A 20751-nucleotide genomic window follows, 5' to 3' on the forward strand; every position below is an offset into this window, starting at 1 on the left:
AACTAGTAAAACAGCCCACCAACAAACATTAAACCCGGCCCAACCCCCCTTCGTCCCAGCAAGGGACAACGTCGCACCATCAAGCCCACCTCGCCGCCACCACTTCCAGACCCCAACCGCCGTCAACCAACATCGCTAGCCAATCCACCCAACCCTCTCGACCCATGTTAGCAGTTGCACCGTCGCCGATGCACGAGTCCCGACGTCAGACCCTCACCACCCTGTCGCCGACGGGACACCAGAGAAAGGTCTCAAATCTCATCCTAGCCCCAAGTCTGCGTGGCTAGAGACCAGATCGAAAGTCCAATCTGATAATCCGGCCAGCACGATCTTCTTCCTCCAACCCACCACCAAACAAATATCCGGATCTACCGATCTGAAATTGTACTGTTGCTCCCAATCCACCGCCATGCATCCACACTCCGGTCCGGCGAAAATCAGCTTCCACTCCGTTTCTCCCACCAATCCACCGACCCAGCGATTCGATCCCTCTTTCGATTCCGCCCCATCCTCCGGCCACCATAAAACATCACCATTAAATCCCACTCGTCGTCCACGATCAGATCTAAGGCGGAAAGATCCCGATCTCGCCATCCTCCCTCCAAGCCGCATCTGTCTTACCCCAACAAAGCCTGCACTCACTCGGAACAAAGTCGGCGGTGATAGATCTTCAACCTGACCTCTGCAATCCTCCTTCCAACCCCAAAACCTATTAAGAAGGCAAAATAACTAGAGAGACTAAGAAAAATTGAGGAAAACAAAGCACCCCTCCCAGACCGAGACGCAGTGGCAGAGTCGCCGGCTACGTCCGGCCGGGAGAGCACGAAGGCTAGTTTTCTTTTTTTCTCTGGCGCGTGAGGCGCGTTCTTTTTTCTTAGGGTTTTTTTTCTTTTCTTTTATCTTTGTAGTGAACATATTTCATTTATCGGCATATTACAATGTTGCATATAATGTAATTTTTTTAGTTTCTAAGAATAAGTACGGGCAGATTTGAGGATTTTACGTCTTTGACTTTGTTGCCCATGATTATGTTTATATCATTTAAGCTTTCTTCCTATTAATTTTGAAGTTCATCTCAAATACAGGGAAACGGTTGTGCTCTGGACCAAAAGGTCGTATTTCTCGAAGGCGCAATCGAAAAGATAGGGGAGCGTCCATTGGTCTAGGTATTGTCAATGGACTGAGATTTCAATATAGTGTTATGTTTTTCACTATTTTGTTGGCTATGAGTGATAGATAAAGATTGACAATGAAAAAGTCCCATATCTATATGTTTTACTTTATCTTTGGCCATTATTGATGGTTCAAAATTTACTTTATCTTGCTTCATTTCTGTCCTTGATCAATGACTTGAGTTAAGAAAGTGGTTGATCCATTGATCAAACATTGCTTTTGTAAGTTCCTTACGTACATCTGGACAAACTAAAGCTATCATTGAGTTCTCTTGTTTTTACAAATTGATTCATAGCTTTGCCATTAATAAGCTCGAGTTAGTACTGTCTCTGTTTGCATTATTTGAATGAGAGAGAACAATTAATAACATGTGCTCTCTAGCCGGGGATTATTTCCCAGTATTTCTGTAATTGGCTTATGTTTTTTAAATGCATACGTGCAATTCGTTTGATGTATACTGGGTGTAGATGGAACTTTACATGTAAAATTACTTCGACATTTTTTTTGGGGGGGGGGGGGGGGGGGGGGGGGGTGAAGGAAGATGTGTTCTTTGATGTCATTTTTATATCCAGCAAAATTAACAATTTATGATCAAATCAAGTTGCCGGTAGGTACTGTTAGCAGCATCAGAGTTCTTTCTTTTATTTATTATTTGGTATCTAACAATAGAACCTCAAATTAGCAGGCATCAAGTCCAAAGAACCAAAGGCTACTGGAGTATCAGACAAAAACAATAAAGGATTAAATTATGTTTAGTCCCTGTACTATGACCTTTTTTTTTTGTTTCAGTCCCTGACATTCTCAATTAATCTGAAAAGTCCTTAACGTCAAAATTTTCGTCTGATTAGGCCCTCCCGCGTCAAATTAGAAGTTGGCTTTAGGTGAAATGTCCAATATACCCCTATGTTATTTCCTTTTCCTTTTCTCCTTTTTTTTTCTTTTTCCTTTTTAATTTCTGTTTTTTCCTTTTTTTCTTTTTTCTTTTTCCTTTTTAATTTCTTTTTTACTTTTTTATTTTTCATTTTTCCTTTTTAATTTCTTTTTTTTCCTTTTTTCTTTTTTCTTTTTCCTTTTTAATGACCATCGTATCCTGTTGCATCGGTAGCGCCACGTCGGCGAACCAATCCAGATCGACCTAAAACCCCAATTTTTGTTCTCCACGCCGGCGACCCTTTTTTTTTCTTTTTTCTTTTTCCTTTTTAATGACCATCGTATCCTGCTGCATCGATAGCGCCACGTTGGCGAACCAATCCAAATCGACCCGAAACCTCAATTATTGTTCTCCACGCTGGCGGCCATTTTTCTTTTCCATCACTATTCTTCTTCTTCACTTCTGGTTTTGGTCAACTTGGCCATCAAAAACCATCATTTCAACCAGACCCAAAATCCAAATTACCATTTTGAGCAAGACCCAAAAACCTCAGGGTCTGAAAAAATGGTAGTTTTCAGTGAAAAGTTTCCAAATTGAGGTTTGATGTGGAGAGAGAAAGTGAGATTTGAGTGGAAGAGAGAGAAGTAGGTTGTGAAAACAAGAGGGAAGTGGTTAAGCGGCAAATTTTCGAGCTGATTGGGATTTGCTTGTGTTTGGGAGATGGCGTCGGCGACGATGGAGGCGAGGGCGGATCCCAACAGAGGAAGATGGCTTCAGAAAAGGTGAAGAAGTGATCAATCAGCTCCTACCCTCTTGCTTTTGCTCGATGTCCATCTCTGCACCGCCAAGCTAGGTCTTTGCTGGTTTGGTTTCAATTTGGGGAGAGAAACAGATGGGTTGTGGAGTTTGATCGGAATGGGATTGGTGGGTTGAGGAAGGAGAAAATAGACAAAACGAAAAGAAAAAAAAAATTAAAAAGGAACAACAAAAAAAGAAGAAAAAGCAAAAAAGAAATTAAAAAGGAAAAAAAAAATTAAAAAGGAACAAGAAAAAAAGAAGAAAAGGCAAAAAATAAATTAAAAAGAAAAAAAATTAAAAAGGAAAAAGAAAAAAAAAAGGAGAAAAAGAAATAACAGAAGGGGTATATTGGACATTTCACCTAATGCCAACTCCTAATTTGACGCGGGAGGGACCAATCAGACGGAAATTTTGACGTTAGGGACTTTTCAGATTAATTGAGAATGTCAGGGACTGAAACGAAAAAATGGTCATAGTACAGGGACTAAACATAATTTAATCCAACAATAAAAAAGTGGCTGCAGTTGCTTCTCTCGTCACCGAAAGAGGAGGATGTCAGATCTGCGGTCATGATCACCAGCACATTTTTTTCTTCTTCTTATTTTTAAAGAGGATCAAAGGGTTTCACTCCTGCCCCCATGGTGACTCAAACCCATGACTTCGTACATAGGTAATGAGTGCTCTAACCACTGAGCTAACACCACTTCGTCAAAAATAATTGCCCATACTTGAAGTTGGTTCCACCTGACGGAACTGTTGACCCTGACTATCTAGTAGTATGTGGCGAAGGCCAATTCTTAGGTCTGGGTAGCCGCACCACGTGTACAGTGCGGCTGCCCAATCAAATCTCAGAAATTTTTGTCTTTGTTTCGAAATTGTCCCTGATTTTTAATGTAAAATACTCAAAATACCCCCTACTTGGACACTGATTGGTCAGCCGCACCACCACACGCAAGAATCACTCATGTGGCGAATGTGGTTATGAGTTAAAGCAGCCTATCCCGGCTTGTTGTTGGTCGTGCGGTTATTGGGGAGGACGTGTGATGGAGGCGTCTACCTTTAATTATAGCTTTCGTTACTACCGAGATGAATTTTATATAGAAGAACCAGTTACGGCAGAGTACATGGATCCAGACTAGGGGTCGTCATTTGGCCCGCGAGCCTAAAAGCCCATGGGCGCCCGCCCGGCCCAGTGGGCAAAAGCCCGGCCCGCAGCAAAGCCCATCTCGACCCTGCCCATTGGGCACGAGGCAGGGCTAGGGCGGAGGGTTCATAGCCCAGGCCCGGCCCGTTATATGCCCATTAAAGCCCGCCCGACCCGGCCTTATAAGCCCGCCCGAAAGCCCATTCAATTTTTGTATTAATATATTTTTATGTAGTTATATTGAACTAATTATTGCATTAGGCCATATGTTTTTTTAATTTTGTATTTTATTTTGTTCAATCATTAACATATCATCATTTTTTCTTAGCTTTTTGTATTTTTTTTTAACAAAATAATATGACATATAAATATAATGGGCTCGGCCCTGCCCGGCCCTAAAAAACCCGTAAGGCCCTGGGCCGATGGGCGGCCCTGGGCCTTGATTTTTAAGAGAAGCCCGGTCCTACCCGATCCGAAAAATAAAAAAAAAATGTTTTGGCCCTGCCCGGCCCGAGCCCATTAATTTTGGGCAGGGCTGCCCATTGACGACCCCTAATCCAGACAAGTACACAGAAGAAAAACCTGTAATGGCACAGTCCTCATTATAAGTTATTTGTGCAAGTAAATTTGCTTCACTAGTGATTTGACTCGTGACAAGTTATTTATGCGGGCATGTAATTAAGTTTCACCAGTGGGAGGATGCCAAGAGAACATGGCCTCTGTTTTAGTTGAGCTTTTAACAATGTGTTGATTGCTCTGGTTAAAGATATTGGCTCCAGAAGGGATTTGGTTGCAGTGACTTGAACACTACTTGATGGACCCTTCATGTAGTTTTTATTTTTTACTCTTTCTATAATGGTTGTAGGATTTCATTTTTTGCCTATGCAGTTTTTCTGTTTTCGTACACATGTTTTGTCTTGATATATCTTTTATCTTTGGTTTGACTTTGGTCTGAAATTCATTCATTGAACGAAGTTCAAAGGCACAAGTCACTGTGCAATTATGAAATGAAAAATAGCCAGAGTTGAATTTCAACTGAATACACTCGTTAAGAGAAGTTGAAAGGTAGAAGGCTGTTATACAACTGAATTCTAAAGAGAAATATGTGAACTAGACTATAGTTAACATAAAGTTAGTTAAGCTGCTACGTTTGAGAGAGAAAAAAAAACACGAAAAAAAAAAAAAACTTCCATTGTAGGGGAAAAGAAATGTCTTCTACTATTCAACGTAGATCACACTTGTAGTAAGGGAGGTTGAAAGTTGCAAATTGCCAAATTGAAAACTGGAGGTTACCGTACAGCTGAGATTTGGAGATTACAGTTCAATAAAAATTATAGTAATTGTTAGAATGATTAACAAATACCACAAAACGCTAGCAAAACACTTCTAATATCTAAAATTCTAATGAATTTAAAAATTGAGGAACACCCACCATCCAAAAGACTTCTTATATCTTTATCGAAAAGAAAAGACTTCTAATATCCAAAATTCTGATGAACTTAAAAATTGAAGAACATCTACCATTAAAAAAGAAAAAGAAAACTGAAAAACACTCAAGTTAATTATACTGATCAAACCGCAACCTGCATCGATGGAATGCCAAAAATTGATTCTGATCACCATAGAAGAAGAGAAGAATATAGGAGAGAGATTTGAGAAGAGGTAATAGGTGATGAAAATGAATTGCTTGATTGGATAAACATTATAATCCCAAATTTGAATAGAAAATTTGTTTGTTTTCAAAGTTTTGGAGAAAGTTAAGAGACTCTTAAGATTTTTTTTGATATAATTGTGTATACAATTTTCAAAGTGAGGAGAAGAAAAGACAGTTCTAGAAGACATGACTTTATTACAATCGAGGAAGTTGAAACACTACGTTTCGTGTAGGTAGCGACACAATCTCTTCCTTTGGCCCAACCATGTAGGCAACGCCGGAACTATACTAGAAGGAGGAGTTAGCATTTTGTGCTTTAGAGTGGCTGGGATGAGGATCTGATGACGATGACTTACCCGGTTGGTTGTGGGAGCATGTGATTTGGGGCGGCATTCTTCTAGGTTTCCGGATTTGCAGAGGCGATCAAGTGATGTTGTGAGCCCAGGAAAATATTTGAGTGGAAGTGTAATTAGTTGAGATTGAGTTTATGGTCTCGGTAATTATTATAAGGCTTGGGAATAATTTTTGAAATTTTTACAAAGTGGAATCTTCAAGTTAAGAGTCCTTTAATAAAATACGCGCCACGACGAGTTTGTGAGAATTTTTAGGGAATTTTTCTAACTCCCAAGCTATAAATAGTGACTTTCGGAAGTTTTGAAAATATTTAAAATATTATGGAAAAAGTAAAGAAATTGGACGGTAAGATCTAAGCCGTGTAAAGCTGCACCACTTCATCTAGGCCGTCAAAAATTAATTGGGAAGAGGCAATAAATGGGGCCAGATCGAGATCGACGCCCCAAATCAATCGAGAAATCTTGATGCGGAGACCCGATCGCGATACCCGGAAACGCAGCGACCGAACCCGGCCACCTCAGCTAGGGGGGCCACAGGCGTTCGAACCCTCTCCTTAGCGCAGACGTCATCCTGGAAACGTATTATCCAATCGACGACGGACGACGACGAAACGAGGTATCGTCAGAGAAGCTTCTACTGCTCCGGCGGATTTTCTGGCGAGACCGGCGATCGATTGAGCTGCATGTGGTATGAAAATCGATCCCCTCGTTATGCTCTACACGATTATGTAATTGGTTTTCAAATTTGGTTGGGTTTTGATAATTTGTGTTTCTGGGTCGGACTCGGGTTCGACGTCATTGTTGCCGCCGGCGACTTTTCTGGTTTCATCTGGTTCACCTACCGCCTTGCTACCACCTGTTGATGCACGTTGACCTCGGCTGGAGTTAGAATTGGAATTTCTGGGTTGTGGACGTCGAGGCTTGGATTACCGGTTCATCGTCGGGTTTTAGAAAGCTATTTCCGAGGCTTGCGTTACACTACTGAAGGTAAATTCGAGATTTGGACAGAATGTTGTTGATTTATTTATGTCTTGGAAACTTGGTTAGTTGAAATTGGAATCTTCTCGTTGTATGTTAAGTGATATCAAATGACCTTCGTCGTGATAGCTTGAGATCGATGTTTAAAATTTAAATTAAAAGACGAAAATGGTTTGGAAAGGGTTGCCTGTGTTGCATATGCTTACTGCAACTTCGTGTTTTTGAGAATGGTGAATCTGTGTTGAAGACTAGTGTTTGGTATTATAGCTTGAATTGGAATTATGTCGTGGAAATTGGAATTAAGGACACCTATGAGTTTTTTTTTTTTGACTTGAAATGACCATAAAAGACTTCAAAGTGGGTTAGATCGTCAGAATTAACGTCCAATTTGGACGGAATCTGAGAAATTGGACATGATTGATTGAAATTGAAAAGTTTGGGGGATAAAAATTCAAAATTGAGAGTCAAGGAGGTGACATGATAACACCTCCAAATCTCAGGGGGGTAAACTGAAATTAATCCAAAAACTTTTGATTTTTGATTTTTTTTTTTTGGGCAATCAAGTTGAATACAATAAAAAAACATTTTTTCTTTTATCTGCTACAAAGTTGAATGCTCCAACCACAACATGATTTCCTTTTTACTTTGTCTCAAATGTCGTATGCTTCATACAATGAAATACCATCACTACTACAAAAATCGAAACACACAACACTCATCACACAACGGAACAGAAATCCGCTGTTGTGTGTTAACACAAACTCTGTCAGACAACGGTACAATTCTGTTTCTGTTGTGTGAATGTAAGCAAATTGAAAAAAAAAAATTAGGAAGATATCACACAACTGAGTTAAGACGTTTTTGTTGTGTAAATGGGAAGCTGATTTCCCTCCATTCTGAGCTCATAATTCCCTCTCAGAACAAGCTCACCAACATGGAATTTGAACTCTACACACAACAGTTTTTTCTTATTCGTTGTGTGATTGAATGTTGTATGAAGTTCGAAAAATCCTACTAGGTGTACCTTGTGCAAGATGCACAAATTTGTACAACAGATTGTTAAAGATCTGTTGTCTGATCATGGAACTTGGTTGCAGAGCGCGGCAAAGTTTCACTCAAATCAAACATATGTAGGCATAGGCGGCAATTTTCCCTCCCCTTGTTTGTCTAAATTTTTACCTATATACATTCACACAACAGATTCTTAACCATACATTGTCTGACAGACTTCTCTGTTTCAATAAAAATCACTAGCTTACCCACGACCACGTTTCAATAAACTTCTCTGTCTTCCCCGACTCTCTCTCTCTCTTGCCCTCTCTCTCAATACTCCATTATCTCTCACTCTATCCTTTCCCTCACACCTTCGCCACCTTCCTCTCCAGGAAGATGTCGTCGCTAGCCAAGCCTTCTCTCACCGCCTCCTCCACTCCTAGGTCCGCCTACCCCAACTTCCTTGCTTCTATTCTTTATCTCCTGAAATCCAAATCCTCTTTAGCGATGGAGGAGATAGAGTGCCCTAGATCCACTTTCTCTCTCCTCCTCGCCTCCAAATCCAAAGATATGCAGAAGACTCTTCAGTTTCTCCGATTCTATAGAAAGAAAGAAAACAAAACCTCTCTCGACCATCTCTTAACCCTCTCAGTCATCTGCTTCACCACTTTCTCTTCCGCTTCTTATACAAAATGAAATTCCTGTGCCCTCCTCACTTCTAATCCAAACCACTAATTCAATCCCTCAATTTTCCCCATTTTCCTCTCAATTTTTCGAAATCCATACCAAATTTTTCCTGAATTGAAAAAATTGGATTGCAAATTGAACATTCTAGGGTTCCAAGTAATCGAGCAACAGTGAGATGAGCAACAACCCGGAGAGTTTAAATTTTCGATTCTGGCGTTGAGACGGGTTGAGTCTAGCCATTCGCTACTCGACTCGTTTGGGGAATCTTGAGCCTCTGGTCGTCTTCGTCGAAGACCTCGATGTGCAGCAACAGATTCATTCCGTGTCGGTCGTCGTCCAGGCTCCACCAGTTTGGGCTGAACGACAAGGCGTCGCCGGTGAAGGACGGCGGGAACGAGGCCTACGAGAGTATTTTGATGCCGAATCTGGATCAGCAAGGCCACCTCCAGAAGGTATGTACTAGCTTATCTCTTCCTTCTTTTTCGAAGTATGGTGCTTTTTTGGTCAAGTTTTAATTGATGTGTTAATTTTGGATTTTGTGTTGTGATTAATGGAATTGAGAGGAAATGATACTGAAGATGTGTTTTAGTTAATCTAGAATTCACCTTCAGTCTTGCGCTTCCCTCATCAAGCTTCGTCACTCTTCCTCTTCTGGGCACTCACTCTTTTTCTTTAATGTCGTGTTTAATTGCCAATAATTGCAGGAAAAGAAAAAAGTCTAGACTTAAAATTTTAATTTGATTTCAGTGTTGCTATAGAGAAGCAGAGCTTGATGCCTGGAAAGCATTCAATAGATGGTGATGTCTCTTCATTTTTGTCCTCTGTTTAGTTTATATATGAGTATCTGGAGCAGTCGTAGTTTCATTAACCAAAAAGCTGATCATATATACATTATCAGAACTGATTGCAGTTACTTGAATTGAGATTGTATCTGAATACTTAATGAGCTTTTGTTCTATTGGTCAAGGACATGTTGAAAACTCAACGAAATCACAGGGCTCTTCTCCTTGCAATGGTTCTTCGGATGATGGTACCTCTCTTTTTCTTTTTTGTTTTACTTTTTATGAGGGTCAATTGTAGTTTTTTGTGTCAAATAACTTGTGTTTGATCGTTCTGCCATTGTAGGAGAGGTAGATTGGAATTGTTTAATCAATTGCATAAATTTGAATTGTTGGAGCTTTACTTAGGAATTGCATTCAATCTAGTTGTTAAGCTTTTAGGGTTTGTTTCAAACTATATTACCTCATTTCCATTCAGGCCCTTAGGTTGCAGTGATAATTTGATACTTTACATTGCAGAAAACACAAATGAAAGCTGTATGATTTTGCCACATAACTATATAAGAGTATTAATGATATGGGCCATTAAAATTTGTGTGAGAGTTCTATCTTTAAACTATATTATAGTTTTACATGAATTTACATAGAATGTGCTATCTAGCAAAAGGAGTCTAGTGCTTTTCGTTGTCCATAGTTGACTAGGTTGGCAGAAATTTACCCCAAAGGCAGTTTCTTGACACCTTTTGTGGCTTTGTTTGTTTGTTTTCTTTTCTTTTTTTGTTTCTAATGAGATGGACTGGATATTAGATCCAACTATTACCTTGTTACTGTAGTTTTATTTACCCTTTTTCTATCATTCAAATGGTTCAATGTGTAAATGGCTTTGATTGCAGCTTGACTTAGAAGCAAGTTAAATATGTTCAAGAACACATTCCAATCTGGGTTTCTCTCCATTCTATGCAGCCTTGGGTATGCCTCATCGTCTTTCGCTCTTGTGTTTTTAGCTTTCGTTTATCATACTTGTTGTAATTTTGATGCTTAAGCTGTGCATTTTTCTGGATAATTAGGAGCAAACCTTTGCAGATATGGGATAAAGAATGTGAGTCCGGACAACCTAGTAATCAACTTCTGAGATGCTTTTTAAATTTCAAGTACTTTTATTTGTTGTTCTTGTCTCTCGAGTATGGTCTGGACTGAAGAAGCAACTCCTTAGTTTCTTTTTTTGCTTGGTCTGAGCTTCTTTGAATCTGAAATAAGTCTTAAGGCCTTGTGCTGCCATTTAAAACTTATATGGGCTTCTATAGCTCAAGGATTAAAGTGGTATGTTTTTTCTATTGGGTTTACATTAAGCTTCTTCTTTGTCCATTACAATATGTGTGCATAGAAACTACACGTAAGATAATATCTTAATGCGTGAGCTCGTTTGTTTTCCTTCCTCTGTTTTGTTGGAAGTGCATGTCCAGCTTGTGTCAATTCCTGACATGTTGCTATATGTGCAGATATCTCCTAGGTCAAGAAGCTATGCAACTGGTATATCAAATGGTAATTTTCTGTTGGAGATGTTCCTTTTCAACTCAGAGAAATTTCTTTAGGTAATGGATTGTGGCATCTCGTGAGGTGGTATATAGACATTTTGTGTTCCTATTTGATTTCAAGGATTTCATTCTTTTAGTGTTGTGTTTGTGTTTGTGTTCCTGTTGAGTTCATCATTCAGCTCTCTAATAAATGATTGGATGCCATGGCCTTAGCTTCTTTTTTTGCAAGTGCAGGTGCCAAATATGTAGATGAGACTAATGACCTGTTTGTCTTAGTAGCTCCTCAAAATGCTGTCGAGAATTGTCTTAGTAGTATTATTTCAAATGGCTAATTACTTTTCAATCTTGTTATTTCAGCATCCTTGAAGTCCAAGGTGCAGAGGAATAAAATGAAAACTGCTGGTCAAGATAGTGATCGATATACAGATGTCTTATCCATGCAACTTAAGGGATCAAGACAATATCTACTTCGGTATGTATTTTTGTCTCTTCATGTGTATATGATTTTGTTGTGCTTCTTTTGTCATGAAACATGGACCTAGACATGCTTTTGAAATAGGGTTATAGATTATTTTTTTGTTGTTGTGTGCCTTCCCTTCTGGTATTGGATGTGTGATATATATGAAAGACTGCTAAATATCAGGCTCTTATTCTCTTGAAGTTTAGTAGTTTAGTCTATTAGTTGGGTAGTGAAATTGTTCTAGTTGCTAATGTTGGGTAAAACTATGAGTTTAATTGATGCCCTTGTGTTGTTGTCCTACTGGATTGGTATGAGTAGTTAAACCTGAGATTACTAGCCAAAGTCTCCATGCTCACATGTTTTTACTGTTAAGCAATATATTTACTAGCCAAATATATTTAATTTTAAGCAACTGGATACATAGTGATGCATTCACTTTGAGGAGCAGCAACAACTCTTATAGGAGAGTTAGTTTGACCTTTCATAAAGCTGTGAACTAACCCCCCTCCCCTCTTCTCCTTTCCTTTGTGGCCCTTAAAATTTTGTATTTGATTTCTATTTATCAGTGTATTTCACCTGTTTTTTTTTTTTTTTATTCCTTGGACTCTAGAGTTTGAATCTCAAATTATTGAAATAACTATTTGAATCTTGGCTTGTTGCAGGGATATCAAACTAGACAACATTTACAAGTGATGTACGTTGTCTTCGACATGTAAATTAAACTGATGTTTGGTAAATAATCTATGTTAAGTTCTGGATAAAGATATATTATTGATCTCCCCTCACTAGGTGTTATAGTTTTACAGCTAGCTTATGGTTGATGGAGTCACTAATGGTCTGTTTAAAATATTAAAGGCTCATTAGTATATGCATATGATTGTCATTTCCTTAGTGACAGAATGAATGAAACTTGTTGGAGTCTATTGGCCTATGTATGTGATAGGAACTCTTATAAATACTCTTATGTAAAATTACTCCTTGGAGCTTATAGCTAGTGGATTTTTGGCATTTTGTTAATAAGCTGCAGTTAATGTCACGTTTTTACATGCGTCATTAATCTTTAAATGTTCAGCAGCAGATTATGTTGCCAAATTTACATAATCTTTATTTTGCTTGTATATCAATAAAAAATCTCATGATGGCACTTTCCCTTTACATTGCTTTACGTCAATATTTCCCACTTTTCTGATTGGTTAGGGTATAGTTGACAAATTGACTGATTGCAATTCTAAGTTTTTGGTTAATCTGATAGTTATCTAGTCTGCCTCTTCTACCAACTCTCAAGACCTCATTACATGTTTTATTGATCTGCCATTTTCTGGGTTTCATCTTTTGCAAGTGTGCTGCCAAAGTATTTTAGCTCAGAATGGTCAGTGGCCAAATTTCACTTGCAGGAAGGTCTGCAGCATATTGTTGCCTTTGGCAAGCAGAAGAATACCATCATGATCATTGGCATGGATGGAAGATACCCAAAATTGCTTCCTGGTTTCCTCACTTTTGTTCATGTCTTGATTCGTGATTTCAATTTTGTAACAAGAATAAAGTGAATCAATTGAAATTTATTGCAATGCTTATAAAATTGTATATGGTGAATCAATTGAAGTTTGTTTGATGTATCAAAATGGCTTATTCCATGTCATTTTGGCATCTTATAGCAGAAAATGATGCAAAAAATGAAGATGCTGATATTGAGGGACTCAGTTGCAGATCAGGTCGCCAAGTAGTTGTCAGTTGAACAGCAGTTGGAATGATATCTAGGAATAATTTTATATCAGCTTTTGATTCAAGTGTACGCAGCTAGGAATGATTTCTTGTTTGGTACATTATCTAGTTACTTGAATGTATGGATGTTTGAAAAATGGTAATGGAATGATATGAATTAGAGTATTGTTTTTGTGGTAATTACTACCCAATTTGATTACAATATTCACATCACAGCTAACCAAATAGAGTAGTTGTGTGAACTAACAACCAACAACAAAAGAAAACAAAGTTCTGTTGTGTGAGATTCATAACACACAACAGAAATGAAATCATATCTGTTGTCTGAGTAATCAACAGACAAGGGAGATAATTTCACTTCAGTTGTGTGTTATTAATATCAGACAACAAAGGATGAGTAATATCGGTTGTGTGTTACATATCTCAGACAACAAAGAATGAGTAATATCTGTTGTGTGTTATGAACCTCAGACAACAAAGAATGAGTTATATCTGTTGTGTGTTATGAATCTCACACAACGGTGAATTCCTTCTTCTGTTGTCTGAATGTACCGACACATCCCCGTGCATGCCATGCTAGGCACATGCCTGCGCATAATTCACACAACGGAAACAGATATTCTGTTGAGCAAAGTATTGTCACACAACGGTGAAATCACCGTTGTCTGATTTTTCAATCACACAACACTCGTTTAGACCACAGTGAGGCTGGTCATCACACAACTACAAATACCCGTCGTCTGATTAACTTATTGTAGTAGTGCATATTGGGTAATTTCATAATATCCGATATATAGATAGCATCTAGGAAGAGATCAATACATATACAATACCTATGTGATGAAGTACCAAAATCATTTCCAAAATTCATATACTTGGGAGCAGTATTGTATGCTACTAAATTGAAGCAGTTCAACTTGCTAGATCGAATCACATCGTAGTAGTTTTTATATTCTTTTTGTTGTACTTGTTCATCTTCATTCACAGGGTTTTGGTATTACGTCCCCCTCCTCCCGAGTCCTATCCCGTTGTAAATTTCTAATTGTTAGTGAAAAAGGGGGGATGGCCAATATACAGTACATTTACAATTACATTCACAGTATCAATAAAAAAAAGAAAAGTAAATCACACTCACATTATCAATATATAGTACATTTATAATTACACATAGATAAAAACACTAATTTAGCAACCTACTACAGTACTAGTTAATTACTCGTCTATATTAAACATCATATGTATATTTTTAGAGATGTTACATTGTAAATAAATTTATTATAGATTAGTTTAGTCTATGCAAAAGTTTTGTTCAAAAATATCGTTTTATAAATGCAATTAATGTGATTTATTTATTTGTAACTGAAATCAAAACTTTCTCTGAAATTTCCTTAAATTTGAAGTACCGAAACCGGAACTGAAATTTGAATCCTTGGTTATTCATGAATGTTGAGGTGAATAAAATTGCATCAATTCCATTGAGTCTTCGTCAGACGAAGGATAGGATGGTTTGGCACTTTTGTATTTGATACAAAAGGGGTGTTTAACGTTATGAGTGGGTACCACATCCATGTTAATTCTTTGAAGATGGAGGAAACGGCCTCAACGTCGTCTCGTATTGCTGAGGGAAGCCTTCGTGCTTATTGGAGTGAACTCTGGAAGTCAACTGTGCTTCTAAGAGTCAAGGTGTTCATTTGGCGTTTACTGTATGGTGCACTACCTACCAGGTCAGCTTTATTTTCACCTAACATTCCCATGCATGATGTTAGGGATGGCAATGGGGAGGGTAGGGTAAGGGGATTAAATTACCATCCTCATACCCGACTTCATTCTTCATCCCCTTACCCTCCCCAATCCTCGTAATAAGAAACTGGGGATTCCCCGTCCCCGTCTCCATTGGGGATTAGGTCCCCGTACCCGCCCAAATCCCCGTTAACAATATTACTAATTTATTATATAAAAATTCATACAAATAATTATTGATTGTAAAGTATGAAGTTAAAATAAAAAATCAACATAAAATAAATTCTTTATTTCAATCAAACAAAAACAAATACAAGTCTCGCGTAAAAAAGAACAATAAAAGTCTGCATTCGACAAAAAAATTCCACAATCAACTGCATAGTGTAACCTAACAACTTACTCATTCACTCCAACGAGGTGAATTGAATAATATCAATAAATATATTGACAAAATTTAAATATTGACAAAAAGATGAAGTTTACATAGATATTTATTTATAAATAATATAAAAAAAATGTTTATTATATATATATATATATATATATATATATATATATATATATATATATATATATTAGATAATTCTTATTGGGTGAGTATGGGGATGGAGATCAAAATACCATCCCCGCCCCTTACTCGATTTCAGAATTCGAATACTGGGGATCCCCATCCCCGTTACCCGATTTCGCCCGAATTTTTCCCCATTAGGGTCGAATACTCGATGAGTACCCTACTCGATGAGGATTATTGCCATCCCAATGATGTTAAGTGTAAGTTTTGTTGCAAAGAAGTGGAAACAGGGAAACATGTTTGTAAGGATTGTGAAGCCCTCTAGTGCTTTTGGGCTTTTAGTCCTTTAAAACTGAAGACAAGGAATCATGCAGCCAGTGGCTTGAAAGAATGAGTTTTTGATGTACTGGACGTACTAAGTTGTGAACATGTTGATTATTTTTTTATGGCACTTTGGTTGGTATGGTGTGAGAGAAACGACATGGTGTTTATGGCAATTTGGTTGGTATGGTGTGAGAGAAACAACTTGGTGTGGAAGGGAGGGCATTTTCAACCTATGCATATGATTGAATGGTACAAACAGAAGTTGGAGGACTTCCAAAAATACCATCCTCAGGCAACTAGAAAGAAGAAGAGGCCCGTGGATAAATGGGAAGTCCTTCGCGTGGTAGACTGAAATTAAATATTGATGGTGCTTTTATACTAGGGATTGAATGGAGAGTAGGGATTAAATATCCTATAAGCACCATCAATACTTGCAAAGGAGGTTAGTGGTAGACAATCTAAATTCTAACTTTCATAAATTTGAACATTAGTTTAGCTTAGAGTAATATAGTTTTCATTTGAGCCTCTATTTGTACCCCTTATACTTGAGGGTGACTATTTAACTAACAAGTAGAAACTAAGGCCCCGTTTGGGATTGCTTCGCTTTTAAAAAAATCAGCTTTTGTTCAAAATTTTAGATTTTATTGTGTTTGGTAAATAAATAAAAAGCAGCTTTAATTGAAAGTTATAGGTCACTGGCAGCAGATTTTAGAAGCAAACTAAAGCTGATGTGGATCAAAACACACTCTGCAGTTATTTTATGTACTGACAACACTTTTAAAAATATTATTTACCAAACACAAAACTGTTTTAATTCACAGCTGATTATTCTCACAATACAGCAGCAACAATTTTTTTTTAAAGTCACAGCAATCCCAAACTAGCTCTAAATTGATTTTGTACTCAAACCACAAGGTAGTAACTCATATTTAACCTTAAAAAATGCTAGGAGGAAGAGAAGAGTTTTTGCAACTTGAATTTTTTTTTTTTGTGAAATAAAAATGGTAGGTATTTATGGAAACTTTTTGCAATTTTTTTGAAATTTATTTTGTGCCATTGGGGGTTCAAATCACTGTGAGATCAAAGGCCCAGTAGATTCGACAGAAATCAGCTGACGCCCCCAGGTCTCCTCAAACAGATCGGGCTTCTCATTATCGGTGGAAGCTGGGTTTTTCTCACCGGCGCCTGGGCTAGACAGCCATCAGTGGACTTGCTCTTCTACGTACCCTCTTCTCAAAAGAAAAATCCCTAACTAAGTGTTCACCCTTTGGAACTCGATTCATGCATACAAACAGATTTGATGGCAACGGCGACTACTAATCTGCTCTTCCAAACAAACCCATTGAAGTGGAAGCAATGCTACCCAAATCGGTTCCGCCTCCTTCGTCCTCTCTCGGCCCAACCAGTCAAGCTCAGTGCAACCTTCAACCAAATTAAGCTTCAATCCTTGGAGAAGAGCCGCTTGATCGCAACCAACCCGAAATCAAAATCAGCGGCCGAATCTCTGCAGTACCGTCCAGCAGAAAACCCTGAAACATGTGTCGTCAATAAACTATGGAAATATGCTCGGAAACCCGTGACCACCGCGGCTGTGCTTTTGGGTGTGTTGTTGCTCATGTACAGACCCAAACCGGCACTGGCTTCCTCAGTTGGGCGGGTCCGTGCAACCTGCTCGCCCTACGATTCCGCTGATACGGAGTCGCAGCTCCGGTACATTGACGCGCGAGACTATAGTATGTCGCGTACGAGTGTGGATACTATGGGGTGGGTGTTATATCCTTATGCGCTATACTATGGGGCACTTGCTGCGCTATTCGTAATGTGCCGATTGCTAAAATGTCTCGACCCTTCTGTGCTCGAATGGTTTAAGCGCCAAGTCAAATTCTTATTCTTGATCGTTATTATTCATCGTATGTGGGCAACACGCCATAATCCATCAACTGTTGTCAAGCTTCAGCTCCAGGTATGTATGTACTTATTGTATATCTGTAATTGAATACTTTTGTTAAAACATATTGCCATACAAAATCCAGAGACACAAATGGAAATTCCTAAGCAATTTGTTCCACACCTTCAAGCTATAAGCTTCATACTAAACACACTAGAGGATAAATCAACAAACCAACTGATACTCCTAGGTAGGTTAAACGCTGCAAATATGGTCCCCAATATGCCAATCCTATCAGAAATTCTCTATTTCCCCAAGATGGATTAACCTTTTAATGGAGTCTCACTCTGTGGAGTTTGCTTACATCATACACTCCTCATCCTTGGCTCTCTGCACTAGCTCCTCATCTAGATGGGCCTTCCTGCTCATATCCAATGGTACTTTGCTGCACCATTGAACACCTTACTCCGTCAATCCAGGTCTCACTGAACACATTCACAGTCTCATCTTCTCTCAGAGTGTAGGTTGCCCCATGTTTATCTCCCTTCTTGGGCTGAAATCTTGATGGGAACGAAGCAATTCCATACCAGCGCCCCATGTACCTCTGCAAATTTGAGACCTTTCCATTGTTTCTTCTCCATGTTAAAGAGTGGAGTCAACACTGGTAATGTCAGTACAGAAGCAACAACTGTTTGCCCATTAGGAGGAAATTAACTATGAATTATGAAATATATAGATCACCAATTTTCTTCAACTGAAATCGGAAAATTCATGAGAAAATAAGGAGAAATACAAGATATCTTAGAATTGGTGTCTTCTAACTGAACATCGAGCACATAAAGTAACTTTGCTTAATGGTTGTAAACCCAACTTGAATGACTTTTAGTAAGAATGATGCCTTCAATTTGGACCTGAAAAATGGATGGTTCGAATAATTGGATATAAATGTGTCATGTGAAAACTTATATATATGATAGACGGGCCCTCATTTATTTTTACTTTTATAATTTCTTCTAGTTTATGTTGGTAATTGGGTGATGATGCATTTAATTTATAGACCGGCTTCATTTTCAGTCAGGTTAATTTTGAATGTACACAATATTAATTGTTTCAATCACCATCTGTTGATTTCATCCCCTTTCATCCGATTTCTTAGGTTAATTTATCGAATGCTGGACGAGCACTCCAAACGGATCTTAATCGGATTGCTGAAACTGCAAATACTTCTACCTATACGGGTGTAAACAGTATTTTGACAGGTAAACTAACCTTAATTCAGTTAATTGTTACCTATTCTCTATGATCTCATTGGTTTCATAGGGGAAAGAGGAGCTAGTATTATTTTGTATAAACACTGTTATTATTAGTTTTGTTTAGGTATTCTGATGGGATTTTTCACTGCATCTTTGGTTGCAGAGACAGCAGGAACTTTTCTCAGGCATCCTGATTGTTTCATCTCAGCCAGTTCATATGTACGTAAGTTCAACATCATTGATCACCTAGATTGGAGTACCTGCTAATTTGAATTATATTGTGCCTTATTACATCGATGCTTAATTGTAGGTGGCTGGGAAATATGGTAGGGATGGGGCACAAAATTACTTGGATCAACTATCTCTTGAAGAGAGGATTAAATTAAGCGAAAAGCCACTTGTCAATGTGAAGAACTTAAAAGCAGAAAGCTCAACAAGCCAAAAATCACCAAATGAAATCCAAGATGAATATATGGAGGTAAATGAGAATCAACTTGATATAAAAGCAGAAAGCTCAACAAGCCAAAAATCAGCAAATGAAATCCAAGATGAATATATGGAGGTAAATGACAATCAACTTGATATAAATGCGGAAAGCTCAACAAGCCAAAAATCAGCAAATGATATCCAAGATGGATGTATGAAGGTAAATGCCAATCAACTCGATATTAGCAAATTGTATATTAGCAACTTGATATCTATGGCCTGTATATAAGCTAATTGTATAATTTTATGATTGAGTTGCTTAGTTATCATGCACAAAGAATTAATCAAGTATTCCGTAGATTTAAATTTTTTACCGTATTTCAATTGTTAGGTTATAATATTGGTGGCTGTTGTCGGGAAGCATGAGTTTCCCACCATCAATTCCTGGGATGACTTGAAGGAAGTTTTGCAACTGCTTACATCCATAGATCCTGATGACGGTATATATGCATATGTAAGACATTCCTACTTTTTTATTTTTCATTTTATTTATTTTTAATCTTTATTACACAACAATTGATCGTTCGGAGTTGATATAAGGATCTTCCACTTATAAAGGAAAGACTTAGCTCACTAGACCAAATGGTCATGGCCAATACGATTCCACTTTCAGTAATACGTAAACTTCTCTTTTTAGATATCCATATAGGATACAAATATTAATAATTTTAATTTTTTTTTTTTGGGTGTGCAGGGAGTAGAAGTGTTGTGGAGTCCTCAATCCTCTTCCTCATGGGGCTGGAGAAGATGGTTCAAATGAGAAAAACATTCTTTAATTTCGCAAAAAAGTTGCTCAGAAAGTTTGTTTACAGAACAATATTTTCTAGGAAGTTATTCAGAAATGTTATGTATTATTAGTTTCTCTTAATAGTAAATATTAATTTGAAAGAAATATTTCTCCAAATTTCAAGAGAATTTTGTCTTCTAGTTTGATTTATATTAAAGTGAAACAGAATGGCATACATTATAGTCGCACTCAGCTGATGATTACTCACTCGCCTTGCTTGCATGCTTATTATGGAGATTGTATTTGTCCACTGGCTCGAGAGGAATCATTTCTGCCCCTCGTGCCGATACCCACTGCTTACTGTGGAGGTGGAAATGGAAGCAGGTGAACCATCAGACCATTCAAGGCCGCCCCCGGCATTGGGATATGCTTATGACGTCTGCCGGTGGTATAATAAATACTGCTTCATGCATTGGTTTGCAGATGATTGAAGCCAAGTTAAAGATGAAAATATCAGATAACCTTGTGTATGTTCTGCCATAAGTGGCCGCGTATTCTTCAAAGTTTTTGTAAATGCCTTTTGAATATAAAACTAGATGCAGACAGAATTAAGCTTGTATATTTATGCAATTGAAGTTGGATTTGTAATTGCTGCAACCATAGAAATAGTACTTT

At 38.0% G+C, this 20751-nt stretch overlaps 1 protein-coding gene and 1 long non-coding RNA gene across 3 annotated transcripts; both read left to right on the top strand.

The window, feature by feature from the left end:
* The first annotated feature begins 9608 nt into the window (after positions 1–9608).
* On the top strand, positions 9609–10700 carry LOC133718774 (uncharacterized). Of its 2 annotated transcripts, none has more exons than XR_009850567.1 (3): positions 9609–9681; positions 10324–10399; positions 10474–10700. It is a non-coding gene; the product is annotated as an uncharacterized LOC133718774 (long non-coding RNA). The 2 variants fall into 2 exon arrangements; XR_009850575.1 differs by having other exon boundaries at positions 10498–10700.
* Positions 10701–16819: 6119 nt separating this feature from the next.
* Positions 16820–20683, top strand: LOC133739866 (uncharacterized). Its single transcript, XM_062167684.1, has 6 exons — positions 16820–17685; positions 18767–18869; positions 19027–19082; positions 19174–19509; positions 19681–19803; positions 20044–20683. Exons 1-6 carry the CDS (start codon positions 17023–17025, stop codon positions 20107–20109), a joined length of 1347 nt encoding a protein of 448 aa, XP_062023668.1. The 5' UTR covers positions 16820–17022; the 3' UTR covers positions 20110–20683.
* Positions 20684–20751: the final 68 nt, after the last annotated feature.

Source organism: Rosa rugosa, chromosome 1 (assembly GCF_958449725.1).
Source record: "Rosa rugosa chromosome 1, drRosRugo1.1, whole genome shotgun sequence".
Lineage (NCBI taxonomy): Eukaryota > Viridiplantae > Streptophyta > Magnoliopsida > Rosales > Rosaceae > Rosa > Rosa rugosa.

What these genes read in the sequence shown, in the direction of transcription:
- LOC133739866 (XM_062167684.1), top strand. Translation starts at nt 17,023, where the DNA reads ATGGCAACGGCGACTACTAATCTGCTCTTCCAAACAAACCCATTGAAG. An exon ending in TGTAAACAGTATTTTGACAG is followed by an intron (nt 18,870 to 19,026) that starts GTAAACTAACCT and finishes CTTTGGTTGCAG; the next exon opens with AGACAGCAGGAACTTTTCTC. An exon ending in ATGACGGTATATATGCATAT is followed by an intron (nt 19,804 to 20,043) that starts GTAAGACATTCC and finishes TTGGGTGTGCAG; the next exon opens with GGAGTAGAAGTGTTGTGGAG.